This window comes from Polypterus senegalus, chromosome 2 (genome assembly GCF_016835505.1).
Source record: "Polypterus senegalus isolate Bchr_013 chromosome 2, ASM1683550v1, whole genome shotgun sequence".
Taxonomy (NCBI): Eukaryota; Metazoa; Chordata; class Cladistia; order Polypteriformes; family Polypteridae; genus Polypterus; species Polypterus senegalus.
The window spans coordinates 215,068,696-215,088,119 of NC_053155.1; the positions used below are offsets into that span (position 1 = coordinate 215,068,696).

General features: G+C 38.3%; 1 protein-coding gene across 1 annotated transcript in view; it reads left to right on the forward strand.

The window, feature by feature from the left end:
• Positions 1 to 19,424, forward strand: part of vwa8 (von Willebrand factor A domain containing 8) — a 482,517-nt gene that overhangs the window by 433,782 nt on the left and 29,311 nt on the right. The window contains exons 41-42 of the mRNA XM_039745289.1: positions 14,446 to 14,571; positions 18,165 to 18,323. Coding sequence (XP_039601223.1) covers positions 14,446 to 14,571; positions 18,165 to 18,323 — 285 coding nt within the window. The remainder of the gene's footprint in view (positions 1 to 14,445; positions 14,572 to 18,164; positions 18,324 to 19,424) is intronic.

Sequence of the window (19,424 nt, forward strand, 5' to 3'; positions counted from 1 at the left end):
TGAGAATTCCTCAAAGAAAGATGCATTGTATTTAGGAGGTCTATACATGGATAATACTAGAAACTGACAAACTCCACGAATAACAATGGCAAGATACTCAAAGGACTTGAATTTGCCAAAACTGACATGAAAGAAGTTGGCTGGTACAGGAGTCATATATAGACCCCATTCGTCTGTGTCTCAGCCCCAGTGAGTGTACCTGGGAAATGGATGAGCAGGGTAGGACATGGAAGAGAGCGAGAGAAAGAGAAACTAATAAAAGGCCAGTTCTGACTTATTGATTTTTAACTTCCTCATGGAACACCATTTTCTATGGAGTTATTTAATGACCATTAATTAATAACTATGGATATCTCAGGAAATGGAAGATGCCCAGGCTGCAGGCACCAGGGGCATCATAATGTGCCATCACATCAAATGCCTACTCAGAATTTCTCTTGAATGTGTCAGTATTTGGGGGAGCTGTCTTGTATTGTGAATCCCACAGGCATCTATCCTATCTAGGCTTGCTTTCCTGCTGTCAAACTCTTCATTAATCTGATTTGGATGGGCAGGGGCAACAGTAAATAATATGACATAAGAAAACTCTATATTAAAAATATCCATACAATCCTCAGCTTCTGGCACTGAGAAACCAAACATCAGAAAAAAGACAAGAAGCGACCTGTTTGTTTTGTTAGAATGACTGAATGAAAAAAAATTTACAAGTTCTAATAAAACACTTGTTGTTTGTGCAAGTTGGACACATCCTCTTTAGATGTCAGATGCCAGTTTGCCTTCAGGCCAAGGCTCCAATTGTTTAACTCTTTGGTTGGTGCCATTAAAATTGCTACAATAAAATGAAAACACTAAAGGTAAAAACAGTCTTTACAGTAAAGCAGAAACTAAATCAGCTAAATATGTTTACATTTTCTTTTATTGTATGTTAATCCTTTGTTTCTGCTGTTTCCATGCTCTGACTATGTTTTGTCTTTTTGTTTTAGTACGTCTTTGTGTAGTATTGCTCATTTAAACCTGATAATAGCAGTGCCTCAGTACTGTGTGTGGCGACTCTCATGTTTTAACAAAACTATGCAGACTTGTCAGCCAAATGTGTAACATGGTATCACGGTCTCTGGTCTACAGCACTCTGAACAAGTTACCACCTTAAAGATTCTGCTGTAATGAAGAACTTCTCTAATTAAGACACTATATGTATAGTCTTTTACCCATTTTCATTACTATACAGTACATAAAATTGAATTCTCTTTTTATGTGTATGTTTATGCATGTACATGTCTTATAATGTAGTTGCTGTTATCACATCATTATTGTAGAAAATTGGAACTAATTTGTAAATATGTGCAATGTCTCTGCCCTGTGAAGAGCACAGTATTATCATTAGTAGTATTTTTTATTTGATTGGACTAAACATATTTTTGGTCTCCTACTATTGTGATATATACTGTACTTCTTTACTGTATTTTTATAGCTCTTATAGTATATTAAAAGAGTATTTTTTCAGGATTTGTTTTTAATTTCTCCTTAAATAGTTGTGGCTTTGTTTGTAATTGGCTACTATGAGTGGCAGTTGTTAGATGTGGAGTCACATTCCAAGTAATTAGAATCCATTGTATCCATCATGAAAGCATTCCATATATATTGGATTACAAATTTCAAATCCATGTTTCATCACACAAGAAGAAAAGACTCAATTATTTCAATGATCCTTGATTTAAATGTTAATTTAACAAAGTACAAGCCAATGAATTGAAGTTCAAATGGAGAAGCAGAGCAGATAAAGACATCATTGTCATTGAAGTGCTTTATGTGCAAAAATTTTACATTTGTTTTTACCCTTATAAAATCCATGTTCATGCTTTTATAGTAGCTTGGGGAAATGTGTTACATCAGTGGTGCACATGATTAACATAATATTGTAAGCAATATTGCTATTGTGACAGTAAGGGGTACTATCGCTCCCTTGAACCCTCAGGTACCACGCCAAACACCAGGTAAAAGTCCAATAATTCTTATTTTTATTATAATAATTAAGTGCACCAAGTACCCTCCACTCCACACTACTCATTAAATAATCAATACAATAATCAATTCTCCAATTCCCAGACACTTAGCCACCCTTCCTCCCAGCTCATCTCATCGTCTGGGAGTTCCCATGGTCCTTTTTATATCTCCTGACCCGGAAGTGAATCCACCCTACAGTCCATGAGATTCCTTATCACTTCCGGGTCAGATACAAAGTCCTTTTCTTCACCCCAGAAGCACGTCGTTCCTACTGTTCATGTGACCAGGACGTACTTCTGGTTTATAGGGCATGTAGCACTCCCCAAACCTCCCTATAGCGGCTCTTGCTGGTCCCCATGGTATCCAGCAGGGCTGTTTATGAAAACTACAAGGTCCATGAGGCTCTGCTGGAATTCGGGGAACCTCCAAGCTGATGGGAGGGCTCCATCTGGCGGCTTGGGGGTGTGGTCCAGAATATATAGCTGGCCATCCTTCACACTATATATTACATAGTATAATTTTGTATTATGTAGCATTCTCAAACTTGCTTAATCCATCTGAGGGTCACAGAGAGCCAGAGCCGGTCCAGGTAGTACTGGCATAAGGCAGGAGCCACAACAGCGTTAGATGGGTCCACTCACACACTAACCCACCCATGCAGGGCCTGTTTGGATTAACCAGTTAACCTAAACTCGTGTCTTTTGGCAACCAGGATTAAAATCAGATTACCAAATTGAAACCCAATGTAGGCATGGGGAGAAAGTAAAAAAAAAAAACATACAAAAATGTCCAGCTGCTGGGTTCATACCCAGAATCTGTGAGGCAGCAAGTTTAAGTACTGCACCACCAACTGGCCTAGCTGTATATTACCACTCCTTAGATTATTTGGTTGACTTGTTTATTGAACTTGACAGAACAGAGCTAATTAGTATGGTATGTGTTAATTCTAAATGATTAAATGTCACCACAGTTTTGTCACTGTTATGTTAATCGTTACTGCTGCTAACATACTTGCTTTTTCCTGTTATTAGAAAAAAAATAATTTCTAAGATTATTTCAGAATGAATAATAATAATTAATAAGTATAATTAGTGATTGTCAGTAATGATATTTAAAAAAATTACTGCAACATACTAATAAACACTGCTGTCGTTTCTTGCAGACAGACATTGCTAAATATAATTTTAAATATTGTGTTTATTGAATGATCTATACTATTATCAGTAATCTTATCTTCACAGTGCACATGCAATGGCATGGCATGACTTATGTCCATTATCAAGCTTGCTAAATCCAGCTGACTTTATGGGGTATGTTGTGGAAATTAAAGTTTTAACGTTTTTTAGCCATTGAACGTTTTTGGCAAAACACTTTCTTAACCAAATAAATAGACTGCATTTTCAAGAAAAAGATAAAAAACTGAAACTGTCTGCATGGAAAAAATGAGAAAGACAATATACGCGAAGGTCACCTTCTCTTGAATCACAATTTCAGCATAATCAAAATGCAATTGGTTCTAAAAGACAATGGCAGTATTTCAGGATTTTAATTTTCCCAGAATGTAGCATAGTTGCACACTGGTAAGTTGGCTTACAACACAAGGGAGTTTGGTTCAGCTCCCTGTCAGGTCCCATTCTATATGTGTGCATCTTTTCCCTGAGTCTGTGCAGGTTATCACTCATCTGCTTGTCTTAAATGGGGACTCTGAATTGTCCCAGAGTAGGTAAGTGGATGTGTATGTGTCAGTATGTTTTTTGCATCTAGGAGAAATGCAATTATGGAGAAGGTGAGTTCAGAAAAAGGAAATATGGAAGGATATTTTTTGAATTACAAAATTCTAGAAGTATGCAGTTTAGATTAACTGACAATTCTGAACTGGCAAGATGTGAGTGAATGTAATTGTGTGTGTGGGATATGCAGCTAAGCTTACCAGACAAAAAATGAGTCACTGCTGGCTAAACCTTATCTAATAACGTGTAACTCCTCTGTGAGTCTGAAAAATGCCTACTGTTTTGTCTGGCATGGACACCAAGTTTGTTGAAGTAGGCAACATCAGTTTTCAATCTTCCAGTGCCGAACCTCACAGTTCAGCCAAACTTTTCAAATGGCTTTACTGGCATTTCATTTCTAGCTCTAAATTATCCCACAGATTTTCAAATCTAGGGATTTTGTAAGCTTGTCGAGATACGAGAATGCTTCAGAGTGTTCTTTGCGACAGTTTTCATCTTGGAAAACGGGGGTAGCCATTCTGTGTGTACTCTGGAGATGAAGCACATAAGGTAGTTCATGGTCATCCAGAAGACCAATGTAGCACTTCTGGCTTCTTCATTAATGAAACACTCCCAGAACATCAGACGTCGACTTCCACTTCAACCAGCAGCACATTACACACAGCCCTCATGGATGGCTTCATGCACTTTACGATGTACGTGTCACCTCACATCAGCATGTTTTAACAGTCTAGTGTTTGTGGCTCTGCGCTCAATGTAACCATGCAGCTTTGTGAATAAGTGTTATTGAGTGCCTATTTTGTGTGTACTCTGCTCAAGATATCTATAGCACCCAGTTCCATTCTGAGTGTCTGTTTGACATGGCTTGTTTTTGTCAATTATTCATGTCTGTCATGCAACTCATTTTTCACACAGAGGACCAAATACTCATGGCACAGCACTACTCCTCACTCTGTGAATCCCATAGCACAAAATACAGCTATTTGTAGGAGGGTATTCATACTGCGGTGACTAATTTTTTGTCCATTGAGTTTATGGAAAATTAGTGGACGGACTTTACTGAAGAAATGATGATGAACGAAGAACTCAAGTGGTAGCCTGTATTTTATTGCTATAGTCCTTAAAAGTTATCTGTTTAGTTTTCTTTTGTTTTTTTTTTTCCTTCTCCCATTGCTGATGCTGTTTGTTAAATTCAAGTAGCTGAACACAGTGTTTCTAAGTTAGACCTGCCATACTGTGTTTCTTTAATGTTTTTTATAATGCAACCAAGTAGACTCTCAAGAACTATGCAATAATGTGTAAGCTAGACATGCACATGTGTGATTTAGCACAGATAAGTTATGGTGCAATGGGATATTATAATAAACAGTGTTCACTGAGTGTATAGAGATGACCTCTCAATGACACATTGTACAGCTAATGACACTGGCAGCAGCTCCCCAGAAGTTCTCTAGATCATTCTCTGGAGACATTCTGCTCTTTCTTGTCACAAAACTTCATTGGAACTAATTTGCAAATGTTGTCTGCCATATCATTGATCTCAAGGGACTTATTAAATAAGTCATTTTCTGTTTCTTTTTTTTTTTGCTTTTCTTTTTATTTATAAATAATTGAAAGCCTCTTTAGAATTCTCAATCAACTTTAACTTTAGAGAGTTTTGTAAATCATTGATAAAGAAACCCTAGTTGATTTTATTAAAATTATATTTTTAATACAATATAACAAATGTAAGAAATTAAGGAGCTGTTTTCATTGTCACCTTACAAACTACCAGCAAACCATTGTGTGAATACAGTTCTGTGTTTTAATAACCTTCTTAACATAAGCTTCTTAACACAATATACAGTAGATAAACTTAAGAAGTTCATCTAAACTAGCTGAGTGACATATTTACCACAGTTCTTTAACTTTGGGTGGCCGTAGCCCTACGATGGAAGGACTGGGAGAGAGGACGTATTCAGGGCAATACCTCCCCTGGAACACAAGAGGGCAATCCTCCTGGATTACATCAGGGCCACGGGTTTCAAGCTTAGGAGCTCAACCCTGCTGGGGCCCGTGGCCACTGCCAATGGGCACCTGGACAGTTCCAGAGCCCTGGACTGGAGTACTTCCGGGTGCCCTTGCAGTACTTCCACTACACCCAGAAGTGCTGCCAGAAGTGGATCTGAGAGCACCTGGAGCACTTCCGGATGTATTATAAAAGAGACCGTCTCACTTGGTTTGAGGCAGCAGAGTCGGGAGGAGGTGGATGAAGCTTGAGGGAGGAAAGTAAGGCAGCAGAAGAAGAGACAAATAGAGAGAAGAAAGGACTGTGTTTTGTTTTCTTGTTCTTTATTGTACTGTGCTCTGTAGTGGGGAGAGAAGAGAAAGCGCTGCCCCACTTGTAATAAAAGGTGTGTGTTGGAAAGTATTTGCGTCTGCCTGTCTGTGTCAGGTAGGGTGGCTGGTACGCCCCCTGGGCATTACAGCAGGCATTTACTGATAGATGAACTCATTGTTTAACAGTTAGTAGTAATGTGGATTGTGCAGAGCCCACGTTGACTTTGAATTTCTACGTTTAACACGTAAGTGTATAAACTCAACAGTGTCTAAACACTTCACTGTTTTCATACATGCCAGGGAAGATGGTTCCAAAATCATATCTGATGAGGTCATATCACTTGCTGGTTTTTGTGTCATCTTTGATTCATCTTATCTGCCTAAGTATTAATGTATTTTGTCAGTGTGAGGTTTAAATTCTGGATGTCAGACAGTTTTTGTATACTGTGTATGTCTTATTCTGTTGTTAATCACAATCCCTAGTCAACTTTCTTATTAAAATTTCTCTGGGCAAGAAAATTCCCCACCATAGGGAAAAGAAATGGTCTTCTTTGTGAAGTGTGGAATACATAAACTGTATGTCACTTTTCTGGTCTATGATTGACTTGTTCAAAATGAGTTGCTAAAGTCTTTATAACTCATGCTTTCTTACTAGAGCTGTTTGTTACACTGTATGCACTAAAATTTGTTATCTGCAAGTGTAATGATCTAGTAATTTGTACCAACATGGTAGAAAAAGTAATGGAATACCCTGTATCCTTACAAGAGAAGTGAGCCGATCTGGGAAGAAAGTGGTGCAGCACAACGCTTTTTGAATTTTGTAATGTAGTCTCCTTGAAGGTGAATAAACTTCTCCCAGCAGTGTTCCAACCTTTGGATGACCTTGGAAAAAAATTTAACTTTTTGTGACTCGCACCACTGCACCATCTCATCACTGACAGCATCATCAGTGTCAAAATGGGGACCATGCAGGGGTTTGTTGATCTCAGGAAAGAAACAGAAGTCAGAAGACAACAAATATGACAAAAATGAGGCCGGGGCAACAGCTTGAAGTTGCATTTTTGCAATGTTTCCACCATCATGTATGTTTAGTGTGGTTGTGCATTGTCATAGCGAAAGAGGGATCCAAGGGACAACTTTTTGGGATGATTCCCAGCAATGGGAGGCAGAGGGGACAGTTTTCGGGTGAACGTTGGCAGAAATTACAAACAAGGTCTGGCCTACTTAAGAAAAAGGTTTTACATACCTGACATCAGTCTTTCATAGGTAGGCTAATTTCCCATCAGACACCCCTCATATCTTGAAAATACTATTATTAAATTTGTGAAAGCAATACTAAATTCTTCAGCCATTTTTGGAAAATTGAATGATTAAGTGATTAGCGTGATAGTTTAGAAATTACAGTAGCCTTGCTTCTTCACAGCACTGGGACCCCACCCACTTTGATTGTAGCCATGGCTGCCTTTTCTTTGGAGTTTGCATATTCTCCTTTTGCTCACTTGTTTCCTTCTCACAGTTGTTAAACGGACATGCTGTTAGGCAAATTGAGACCTGTCAATTCTGTGTGAATGACCATTGAGTATAGTGATCAACAGGCGGCTTGTCTCTTTACTTGTTTAGAGTAAAGTAAGGATTGAAAATGTATATATTTACAGTGCCATCAAAAATTGTTTACACCACCCGATTCCTTCCAGATTTCCATATTATTGTAGTAGATTTTACCAAATTTTAATTCTATTGTAGGTATTACATAAAAGGGTTCATGAGTGAAAAAATAATGGAATTTTGACCCCCTACTCGCCCACCACTGGGTTTGGTTTACCAAATATACAATTTAAAGAGATTGCTACATATGCATTATTTTCACTTTTACTGTAAAACCTTTGTAAAAACAATACTTGTCCTTTATTTCCAGCCCCGGGTGTGGTTAAATCTCTTTCTCGTCAGACACAAACGCTGATCGCGTTGTGAAGTGGGGGTGGGTTGAACTCACGCTAAGGAGATGCTGGATCAGCTGCTGGCGAGCTGAATGTTTTGTTTGTCACGCTGCGCATCAATCATTTAAAAGTCTGTAAAGCAGCTGTCCTTTTTTCACTTTGTGTCTCTGCCACTCGCGTTGTGAAGGGGGGGTGCGGGGGCTGATCGCACGCTAAGGAGAAGTGGTCGGATCATCTGCTGGCTTGGTGCTGCTGGCGAACTGTGTGTTCTGTTTGTCGCTTGTCGGTGTTTTAAGAGCTGGGAGCACATGAGACGTGTTTGCCAAAGGCATTCCAACAGCTGCTAGGTTAGATGTCCGTCAACTTGGTTTTAAATGTTGACTCATTGCCTTGTCTCGCGTGACGTTAAAGTGTCTCTCGCTGGACGTCAAATTGTCTTCCAAGAAGATCAAATCTCATCTGGAGTACTGTGTGCAGTTTTGGTCTCCAGTCTACAAAAAGGACATAGCAACTCTAGAAAATGTCCAGAGATTCCAGGGCTGCAGGGGTTTTGTTATCAGAAAAGATTTAAAGAGTTGAGCCTTTTTAGTTTAAGCAAATGAAAATTTTAAATTTTGAAGGGAATTACTACAGTGGATTAAGACCGTTATTTTAAAATGAGTTCATCAAGAACACTGGAACACGATCGAAAACTTGTTAAGGGTAAATTTCACACAAACATTAGGAAGCTTTTCTTTACACAGAGAACCATAGACACCTGGATTAAGTTACTAAGTAGGGTGGTAGAGCGTATAACTTTAGGGACTTTCAAAGCTAGACCTGATGTTATTGTAGAAGAAGTAAGTGGAGGGGGCTGGGGAGCTTTATTGGGCTGAATGTCCTGTTCTCATCTAGATTTTTCTAATGGTCTAATGAGACAAGCACTCATGTTCTTATTATTGAACATAGTCTGGCAGATGCCTAGAAATTCTAGAGTTCTTTATCATTTCATAGAAAATTTCATGCCTTACTGCTAGAGAGATTTTGATGGGACCACCACTCATTTGAAGGTCATTTAGACCATACATATGGCTTTGACCTTGGTCCAGTACATCCTCAGAGAGTTAGACAAGGCTCGGTTGACTGTTTAGACTAAATTTAGACTAAACGTTGCTCTTCAGGTTTTTACAAGTTTCTTTTGCTGCGGTGCACCTAGAACCTGTCTACCATGAAATTCAATGTGAGGATAAAATTTTGTCTAAAGCAGGCCTAATTGTTTTCTGAAGTACTGAAGCAATAGCTTAATTACACAATTTAATATGCAGGTATGGGCAATTGAGCAAATCATATTCATACCTGAAGCTTGCATGTTTCATTACCAAAAAATAAGATGCAAAACTCTTGTCACCTCTTTTGACTGTATTCTCTTTATGTTTACAGCTCATTAAAAATTAAAAATAAAATGTGCGTTAATGGAGGAAACTAGACAGGGAGCCAGTACTTTTTGATGAAGCGTTTGTTATTCAAGTTTAACACGTCCCAATTTGTATTTGTCAGGTGCAGTACTGGTTAAGAAAATAGCATGTTTATGTCATACTCGCTCTATTTTTGCAGTATTAACAATTTAAGCCAGATGTCTTCCTTCCTTCCATCCTTTGACTTACCTCTCTGCTCTTTAAAGTCAAAATTTATTACAGGACCTTATGAAAATTAAACAAATACTATTGATGCTACAAGGAGGCCGTGTTCTTACATAAAAATAGTTGTCCCATCACTGCATAGGAGAATTTGTGACCCATCATACAGTATGGCCTTAAAGCAGTGTTATTTTATTGACAAGTATATACAAATTTAGCCTAAACGGGCTGCATTCCAGTTTTGCTTGTACATAAAATGCAGGTTGTAAATATGGGAGTAAAATGAAACATATGCAGTGTGGCTGCTTCTAACACAAGAGTTTCCAATGTTGCTCTATATTTACTTGCAATAAGACTGCAAGTTACAGTAGATGTCATTTTACAAATCTCTGATTTGATAGTACTAGTGCAGTCCTTCCTTTGACAAAGGCAGCTAAAACATTTGATTCTTAATGGATCAGATAGATTTTACCAAGCTGCATTTTACAAGATGCCTGTTATGGGAAAACATGCTCTCACCCTTTCTCTCATTGTGCAAAACAAGGGAGAGAGACTTACAAAAAATAGAGATGCAAAGCAACTTGAAGCTGAAGCTGAAAGATGATGGGTATTTCTTTGTATGGGAGCTCATCTCCTGGAGCAAAATGTATATACAGGTAAAATTCTATTACAACGAATATCTTTACAATGAAATTTTCATTACAACGATTTTTTATGGTCAACGACAGATTCCCCATATGACACGAGTCAATAGAAATCTTGTTATTCAGCAGATTTCATTACAACGAAGTGCACAAAAGACCTTGAAATGCTGGAATGAATCGTTAACAGAGCAGTTAGTTCTGTGGTCGCAGCTTAGTTGTGCACAACGATCCCCAAACAGAAACACTGTCATTTTTTTTTCTTTCATCAAACTTTCCTCGTACTGTTTTTTTTTTTTTTTGCCTTTTTTGTTTCCTGCGGGTTCTCAGTGATACCTTTTTCTTATTGCTCATCAACATTTGAAAATCATCCACTGGAATTTAACTCATTGTCACCCTCCTATACAAATGGCACGAAAAAACAATAACAGTTCATATAAGAAAAAAAAACGTGCATTTTTACAGCTCTTGATTACAGAAAAAAAGAAAAAAGACGTTGCCAGTGAATTTGGAATTTTGCCATTGACAGTGTCAACTTTCTTGAAAGACTGAGCAAAAAAAGAAGAAAAATCTCGGTTGCAAACGTATGTGAACTGCTGCATTTGAAGACGTCGAAAAATTAGTTTTTACAGTTAGGTCCATAAATATTTGGACAGAGACAACTTTTTTCTAATTTTGGTTCTGTACATTACTACAATGAATTTTAAATGAAACAACTCAGATGCAGTTGAAATGCAGACTTTCAGCTTTAATTCAGTGGGTTGAACAAAAAGATTGCATAAAAATGTGAGGCAACTAAAGCATTTTTTAACACAATCCCTTCATTTCAGGGGCTCAAAAGTAATTGGACAATTGACTCAAAGGCTATTTCATGGGCAGGTGTGGGCAAGTCCGTCGTTATGTCATTATCAATTAAGCAGATAAAAGGCCTGGAGTTGATTTGAGGTGTGGTGCTTGCATGTGGAAGATTTTGCTGTGAACAGACAACATGCAGTCAAAGGAGCTCACCATGCAGGTGAAAGAAGCCATCCTTAAGCTGAGAAAACAGAAAAAACCAATCCGAGAAATTGCTACAATATTACAAGTGGCAAAACCTACAGTTTGGTACATCCTGAGAAAGAAAGCAAGCACTGGTGAACTCAGCAACGCAAAAAGACCTGGATGTCCATGGAAGACAACAGTGGTGGATGATCGCAGAATCATTTCCATGGTGAAGAGAAACCCCTTCACAACCGCCAACCAAGTGAACAACACTCTCCAGGGGGTCAGCGTATCGATATATAAGTCTACCATAAAGAGAAGACTGCATGAAAGTAAATACAGAGGGTGCACTGCAAGGTGTAAGCCACTCATAAGCCTCAAGATTAGAAAGGCTAGATTGGACTTTGCTAAAGAACATCTAAAAAAGCCAGCACAGTTCTGGAAAAACATTCTTTGGACAGATGAAACCAAGATCAACCTCTACCAGAATGATGGCAAGAAAAAAGTATGGAGAAGGTGTGGAACCGCTCATTATACAAAGCATATCAGATCATCTGTAAAACACGGTGGAGGCAGTGTGATGGCTTGGGCGTGCATGGCTGCCAGTGGCACTGGGACACTAGTGTTTATTGATGATGTGACACAGGACAGAAGCAGCCGAATGAATTCTGAGGTGTTGAGAGACATACTGTCTGCTCAAATCCAGCTAAATGCAGTCAAATTGATTAGGCAGCGTTTCACGATACAGATGAACAATGACCCAAAACATACAGCCAAAGCAACCCAGGAGTTTATTAAAGCAAAGAAGTGGAAAATTCTTGAATGGCCAAGTCAGTCACCTGATCTTAACCCAATTGAGCATGCATTTCACTTGTTGAAGACTAAACTTCAGACAGAAAGGCCCACAAACAAACAGCAACTGAAAGCCACTGCAGTAAAGGCCTGGCAGAGCATTAAAAAGAAGGAAACCCAGCATCTGTTGATGTCCATGAGTTCAAGACTTCAGATTCTCATTGCCAGCAAAGGGTTTTCAACCAAGTACTGTATTAGAAATTAACATTTTATTTCCAGTTATTTAATTTGTCCAATTACTTTTGAGCCATTGAAATAAAGGGATTGTGTTAAAAAATGCTTTAGTTGCCTCACATTTGTATGCAGTCTTTTTGTTCAACCCACTGAATTAAAGCTGAAAGTCTGCACTTCAACTGCATCTGAGTTGTTTCATTTAAAATTCATTGTGGTAATGTGCAGAACCAAAATTAGAAAAAAGTTGTCTCTGTCCAAATATTTATGGACCTAACTGTATGTGGTTCAGTGATGCTCGTTCAAGAAACATTCATATTAATGTGGCACTCATTCAAGAAAATGTGAGGTTTCTTAACTCTCCTGGGACCTCCTCCAACTGGACAACACGCCGAAGAGCGTCCCAAAGTGCGATCTACACGTCTGTACGGGGCAGTAGCAGGCTCACACCTATGCTGCGTCGCATCTCTCCGCCAAAGTAAACAGAAAAGATCTCGATGGGTGATGCAAGGTTAGGAGCGCGTACATTGTAAATGCAGATAACAGGATTATTTGGTCACTGACCTGACCACGACCCTGTCTGATTGCTGTGTCTGTGTATAGCAGAGTGGCAGATCATGCTACAATAAATAACCCTGCTGTTCCTGTTTCAAGCTGAATAAAGTTGGTTTTGCTAAAGTACTGAGACTTGGGGTGCAAGACAGGGACATACAGCGTGACCCCGATCTTTTAGGATTTACTTCTGTGGCACCTCACTGCACCTGTGAGCCTGCTGTTGCCCTGCCCCAGCAACGGACAAACAATCTTCTACACACGCTGCAACTGTGCTTCGGCACGCACTTCAGCGTGTCATTCCCATTGGGTGGGGAGTGTGGGGTGGGGTCTCATAAGTGTTCAGAAACCTCACAATATGAAGAAGAAGAAAAGGATGATTCGGCTTCTGATTGATAACTGTGCTACACACAACATGCTCCCACATTTAGATAATGGTCGCTTTGAATTCCTCCCACCCAACTGCACAGCAGTGCTTCAGCCATTGGATTTGGGCATTATTCGCACCCTGAATGTGTATTATCACAAAGGAAATGCTGAGAAAAATTCTCGTCAGTATAACGTAGGCAGGAGGAAATTAAAATTAATGCGAAAGAAGTGTTAAAGTATTACTATATAGTGCCCGATCCGGCACAGACTGACACAGAGGCACGTGTAAAATCCAAGAAAAGATTTTCTTCACCTGTGGGGCACATCTTCCCCGTGAACCCCAAAGGCAATACAGTCCCAGTAAGCACAAATCCAAACCCAACTACACTTCCGTTTAGCACCACCACTTCTCCTTGTCAATCTCGTCCACTTCCTCCCAATTCTGGCTCCAGAGTGGTGGTTGCCAGTCCTTTTTATAGTCCAGGCTGGCTCAGGGACCCATGCAGCACCCCCTGGCGGCCATCCCAGATCCCAACAGGGCTGTGGAGAACTCCATTTCCCATGGAGCCCTGTGGGAAACTGAGGCACCATCCTCAGCCAGGGAGGCTGCCACCAAGCATCCCGGGGAAGGTATTGAGCAGTCCATGATTGCTCCTCTGGAACATGTGTAGAAGGGACATCCCAGCCGGGCATGGGACCCGGCCGCCCGCCACAAAAGCTATTGAAATGATTGCAAACGCTTGGACACAAGTTAAAGAAAGAACTATAGTAACAAATACAGAATCTCATTAAAACGAAATTTTCGTTACAACGAAATATTTTTTAGGTCCCTGGGAGTTCATTGTAATGGCATTTTACCTGTACATATATAATACAGCAGATGTTACAAGTGAACCTCATTTCTGCAATTATTTCTGTGTGAGTGTTAGCTCAAAATACTTTTGAATCTATCTACTGCAAATGACAGCTTTTTTTGAGTGCATCACAGAATGTAAGTTGAACTGGCACCCTGCTAAGGGTCCTTGCTTTTCACCCAGTGCTCTAGCTTGAGCCAACCAATAGAATTAAACCGGTTTGATCATTGGTTGAATGGACCACATAAAGCAATTGGTATTTGACATTCTGGCATCATATGTTATAGTCTTTCTAATGCTCCTGTACCAGCAGCAAATGTTACATTAAATGTTCAATAAAAGATTGGTCACAGGCCAAAAAAAAATCAATACAATAAAGTTGATGATGACTACTGCTGATTGTTTTCCATTTCTTTTAGGCTAAAGGAAAAGAGAGGCAGTGGCTAAAAAACCAGGCAGTTGGTGAATTGGATGATGCCAAGATTATCGATGGACTAACAGGGGAAAAAAACATTTACAAGAGGAGAGGAGAGAAGGACCCAGAGGTGATGGTTTGCATATGGTGTCATTAACCCTTTTTATTTTTTAATGTGCCTAAATATTAAATAAATGATTACATTTAAGTATGGCTATTTTGAGCAAGCAGGCAAAAAAAAAAATAATTTTAGCAATGCAGATTTTGTTTGTTCTTACCCTGTTAGCCATCCAGACCCTCACTGGTTACCCCTGCATCACATTATAATGCAGGCAAATGTCAATGACCCTATCTAAAAAATATAAGCTGGTAAAGTAGGGTCCACCGTTGCTAATGACACATCTTTTCTATGGTTACACTGCATTCCAAAACCATAAGTGATAATGCAATCAAAATGACAGTGCCCACTAAACACCAAGAGGAGAAGAAAAATAAAGACAGCACCTGCTGATTAGAAAAATTATGAAGATTATTAAGAATAAGCATCCATATTGCCAAATAAATCAGAGTTTTGGAGCTATGATGAAATGAAAACATTAGGCCAGGATTCCAATTAAAGATATTAATAGATTAATCTGGAAGAGGAGCTAATATCTTTTCTCTTTCCAAGGCATTAATTGTGTGTTTCTTGATTGCATCTTTTATTGCTGTTATTCACAATACAGTTAGCTTAGAAAGGAGTTAGGTAGAAAATATTCATACAGACACACAAAACATATATTTGAGTCAGTAGCACATTTACCGGGTGCATCTAAATGAGTTTTACAGAAACATATCAGAGGTACGTTTTATAACTTTTTTGAAATGTGCTGCCTTCCAGTTACCAAGGAAACTGGTGATTGTTGCAGTGTAAAGGTAGTTTGTTGTTTGCTTTGAAATCATTCAAGGAATGGAACCTCTCCAGCGCAGAGGGATGTGAACTTTCCATGTCAGTTTTGCAAACCAGGCCTATGCTAGTCTTCTAGTAAACATTCACTTGAAAAGACTGACCACAAAACTCACCACCATTTGTAATGATTCTGGGTTACTATTTTTATTTATAATTTTATTGCTTACTTCTATGGTTATATTTAGGATGTCATGAGGTTGCCATTATGTTTAGTGTATTTTTTTCCTTTAGCACTACCATTTAATGCATCATTTCACATGAACACCATCATATTATTATTAGCAGCTTTACCCAATGCCTACTGCACTATAAAAGAAAGCAGTGTATTTGAGGTTTGAACTTTTTATGAAAAGTAAAGGAAAGACTAATTTTCTTTTCATACAATAGAAATTTGCTTCAAACAAAAACCAGTGGGGTTAGTTTGATGCTGGTAAGGCTTCTATTGTATTTTGTACACGTGACAATATTGACTGTTTAAACTTCTGAAATTATTTAGATAACAAATTTTGATTAATATTTTGGTTTTGGTAGTTATTTCTCTAAATCCTCATTCTTCACATCTCACTTAAACCCTGTCATAACGTCTCAGTTTTCCTCTAATTAAGTCCACTTTATCTGCCACAAATATTAAAAAAGGAAGGTTTGTTTGGATTCTCCTGTCACCTGAACAATTACAATATCTGGTAGCAAATATGTATTTCAAGGTGACTATGTTTGTTTTGTATTAACAAAATTAGGCCTAAAAGTTTTCAAAATATTTCTTGTTAGTGTGCCCAAGACATTACTTTAGGGAGGACAGCTGACAGGAGCTGAGCAAATTTTGGTTGAAAAGTATATACAGAATCTTAGGGACAAAATCTTCATTGATTCCGTAGAAAAATGGTTTATTATAAACATTATGTGTTGGATTCACTAGAAGATGTGTACAATATATCCTCTACATTACACAACAATGCTCTATCCTTACTATACCACTACAGTGTGGGTTGAGTGTCTACAGTAAATTCATATTCCCTATTTCACTTGCATTATGTACATGGCAGGAACTGAGCAGGAGAATCTCTACTCCATCATCCATCGTGCACACTCCCACACTAATTCACTCCTACTCTCACTTACGACAGGCCACTTTTAGAGACTCCAATTAACTTGCACATCTGTACTTTGTGGAAGAAAGTGGGAGTACTTAGAAAAAAACGCAAAAGGATGAAAGCTCCAGGATTTCAACCCTGGATTAACTACTCCACCACCATTGCCTGCTTATGCTTATATGTAAACATGAGTAATGGAAGAATAGGGATTAAATATTCAGTTACAGCTGTCAAAATACATTCAGTAAAAGTGGTCTACATGAATTAGCTACAATTGCTGGCTGAGTTTTATCTTACATCATGCAGAGATTAATATAAGACAATAGAACAGATATCAGGCACAGGAGGGAAAGTAAGATGTAGCTTTTAATTGAAACTAGATTACACATAATCCAAAAGGTAATCAGCAAAGAAAAGATTCTGAGAAACTTGGCAGGGAGATCACTGTGTTCATAAACCAAACACTTCAAACAAAGGGCGCTTTTAGCTGTTTTATAGATTAAAGCCATGACAAGCTAAACATTAGCAGTGTGTTCCATTCTCCAAGCCCACTGTTTTCTCCATCAGAGTTGATTTTATTAAGAGTGCAGACAGTACAAGGGTGGGTCAGGAAATGTTTAACTAACAAAGTACTCTGAATTCTCCATGGAAGTAAAATGAAAAAAGAAAAAAAAAAATACGAGAAGAAAAGAAGACTGAGCCGTGCTTTCCCTTTTTGTTCTGGAGGCCCCAGCAAGGACACATTAAAGGCCTCATGCGTCCCTCCTAAAGTTGTTTAGGCAAATCCCTTCTGCTTGCAAACAGGATCTAATACCAAAAAGTCTTTTATTGAATTACGTTTTCTGCTTCTACACACTAAAGTGCCTTTAATGCAGTTATTGGATATATTTGAATAAGTGTGCTATGATTAGCTTACACTGTGGGATCTTTAAAAATAACATAAAATAATAAATATAATACATTTTTACATAAAAAATAATACTGGCAATTGTTACGTGTCAACAGTCTGGTTTCATTTCTTGTTACAAGTCACATTCATTTGATTGGAATCCATGTAAGCTCAGAGTAGAGTGCAGGCTGTGCATATCTAAATCAGTCCTACAGCTGGTTAGTGCAATGCCTTATAGAAACTATATCATGAAGGCAAAAAGGAACATTCAATAAGTGTTGATGTTATTGAAGAAATTGAAAATCACACAAAGCACAGCAAAATTCATCATCAGCAAGTGCTGAGGAAATTCGGCACAAGAGTGAATTAGTTACAGTATGTGGTCAGTAACACCTCAGGACTGGCTGTATAAAAGAATAGCATCCTCCTGGCTTCTATAAACATGGAGTGGGCAGCAAAATGAAAGTTTCACCTGGTGCAAATAAGAGAGGGAAGCAAGTGCAGAAAAAATGTTTGATGCACGGTAGGACAAGAAAATAAAGCATGCAGTAATGAAGAACTTATCCGCTTGGATAGGCACAGATCTGGCACGGATTACAGGCAGCAGGTGTATGTTTATTTCCCCAATTAATTTTTCTTTTTTTGTGTAGAAATGAAAGTTTGTCTGGCAAAAAGGCCTTATTTTATTAAATCTATTATAATATTTGCCTGTATTCTAAATGTGTTTGTTGCAAAATATTCCCTTTTGTCCTTTAAACACTGCTGTAAGCTTTTGCCTTCCTTTCTTTTTCAAGCTTGGTACTCCACAACAGAAGCCAAAGCGTCTGCAGTTGTTGGTGGACATTTCAGGCAGCATGTACCGATTTAATGGTGTGGATGGGAGGCTGGAGCGCTCCATGGAGGCCGTGTGCATGGTCATGGAGGCACTAGAAGGCTATGAACAAAAGCTTAAGGTAAGAAAGAGAAAGGCAGACAATGAATTAAGGCAATGATTCCCACTGCTGGCATCATCCTTCTAAACCACTGGAAAAAAAAGCATAATCCTATTCATTTTCATGTTTTTGCCAAAGGCTGTTAGTCAGCGGTCTGGAGAAATGTAAAACAGTTTTCCAAAGCATGTTGTTAGCAACTAGAAAACTGCTTTATCTGTCAGTGAAGGAATGTAATATAGGAAATAATTTCTCACTTGCTGGTAGAAAATGGTCTTTCCTAGCAAGCATGGGAATTAGTTCAGTATAGTGACGTTTGTTTAACGGGCAGGTCACAGTGAGGTAAGTATGAATCGGGATTTGAAAGTGCATACAACATCATTCATATGACTAGAAATGTCTTTGAGTCATTGTATGGAATATATTGTCAAATAATATCAAGCAAAACCAACATAACTACTTTTACAACTGCCTGCTGCTTTTAAGCATTCAGTGAGGTTAAGTAGTTATATGGCATTGACCACAAAATGCTGCCAGTGGTCTTTCCTGCAGTGAGTTTCCATGAGGAATGGGGTTTAGCAAAAATATCTCTTCAGCAATGATTGTTTCTTTCCATTCTTGTGCTTTGTAGCCCACATGGCAGAATATATAGTTTAACGACAATTCAAATTTAATAGCCCTCAGACGGAGTGCCAGTTCTGAGTTCTGTTTTCTTTTCCCAAATCAGTTTTGTAATTAAAAGTTGCTCATTGCCATTATTAAAATGTCTCTTAATGAGATGACTTGGTTTTTCTTCTCTCACTTAACTATGTCAGATTCATTCAATTTTTTGCCAAAAAATTTAGTGTGGCAGTGTGGATCAGAACCAATGTTGGACTAGCTCACATTTTTCTTTCTCTATAATTTCTTTCTAAATATGATATTTAATCATTAATTACTGTACTTACACCATCATGATGTTCTTTATCTCGTTGCCATTATGAATGATATGGACGTTGCCAATATATAAATATAAATGAGAATTGATTCTTATCTGATTTTCTGCGTTAATTAAAATTAATTTCTATGATTAATGAGCTCTGCATATGAGTATGACTAAATAATAAAAATAAATGTTTAAGCTAA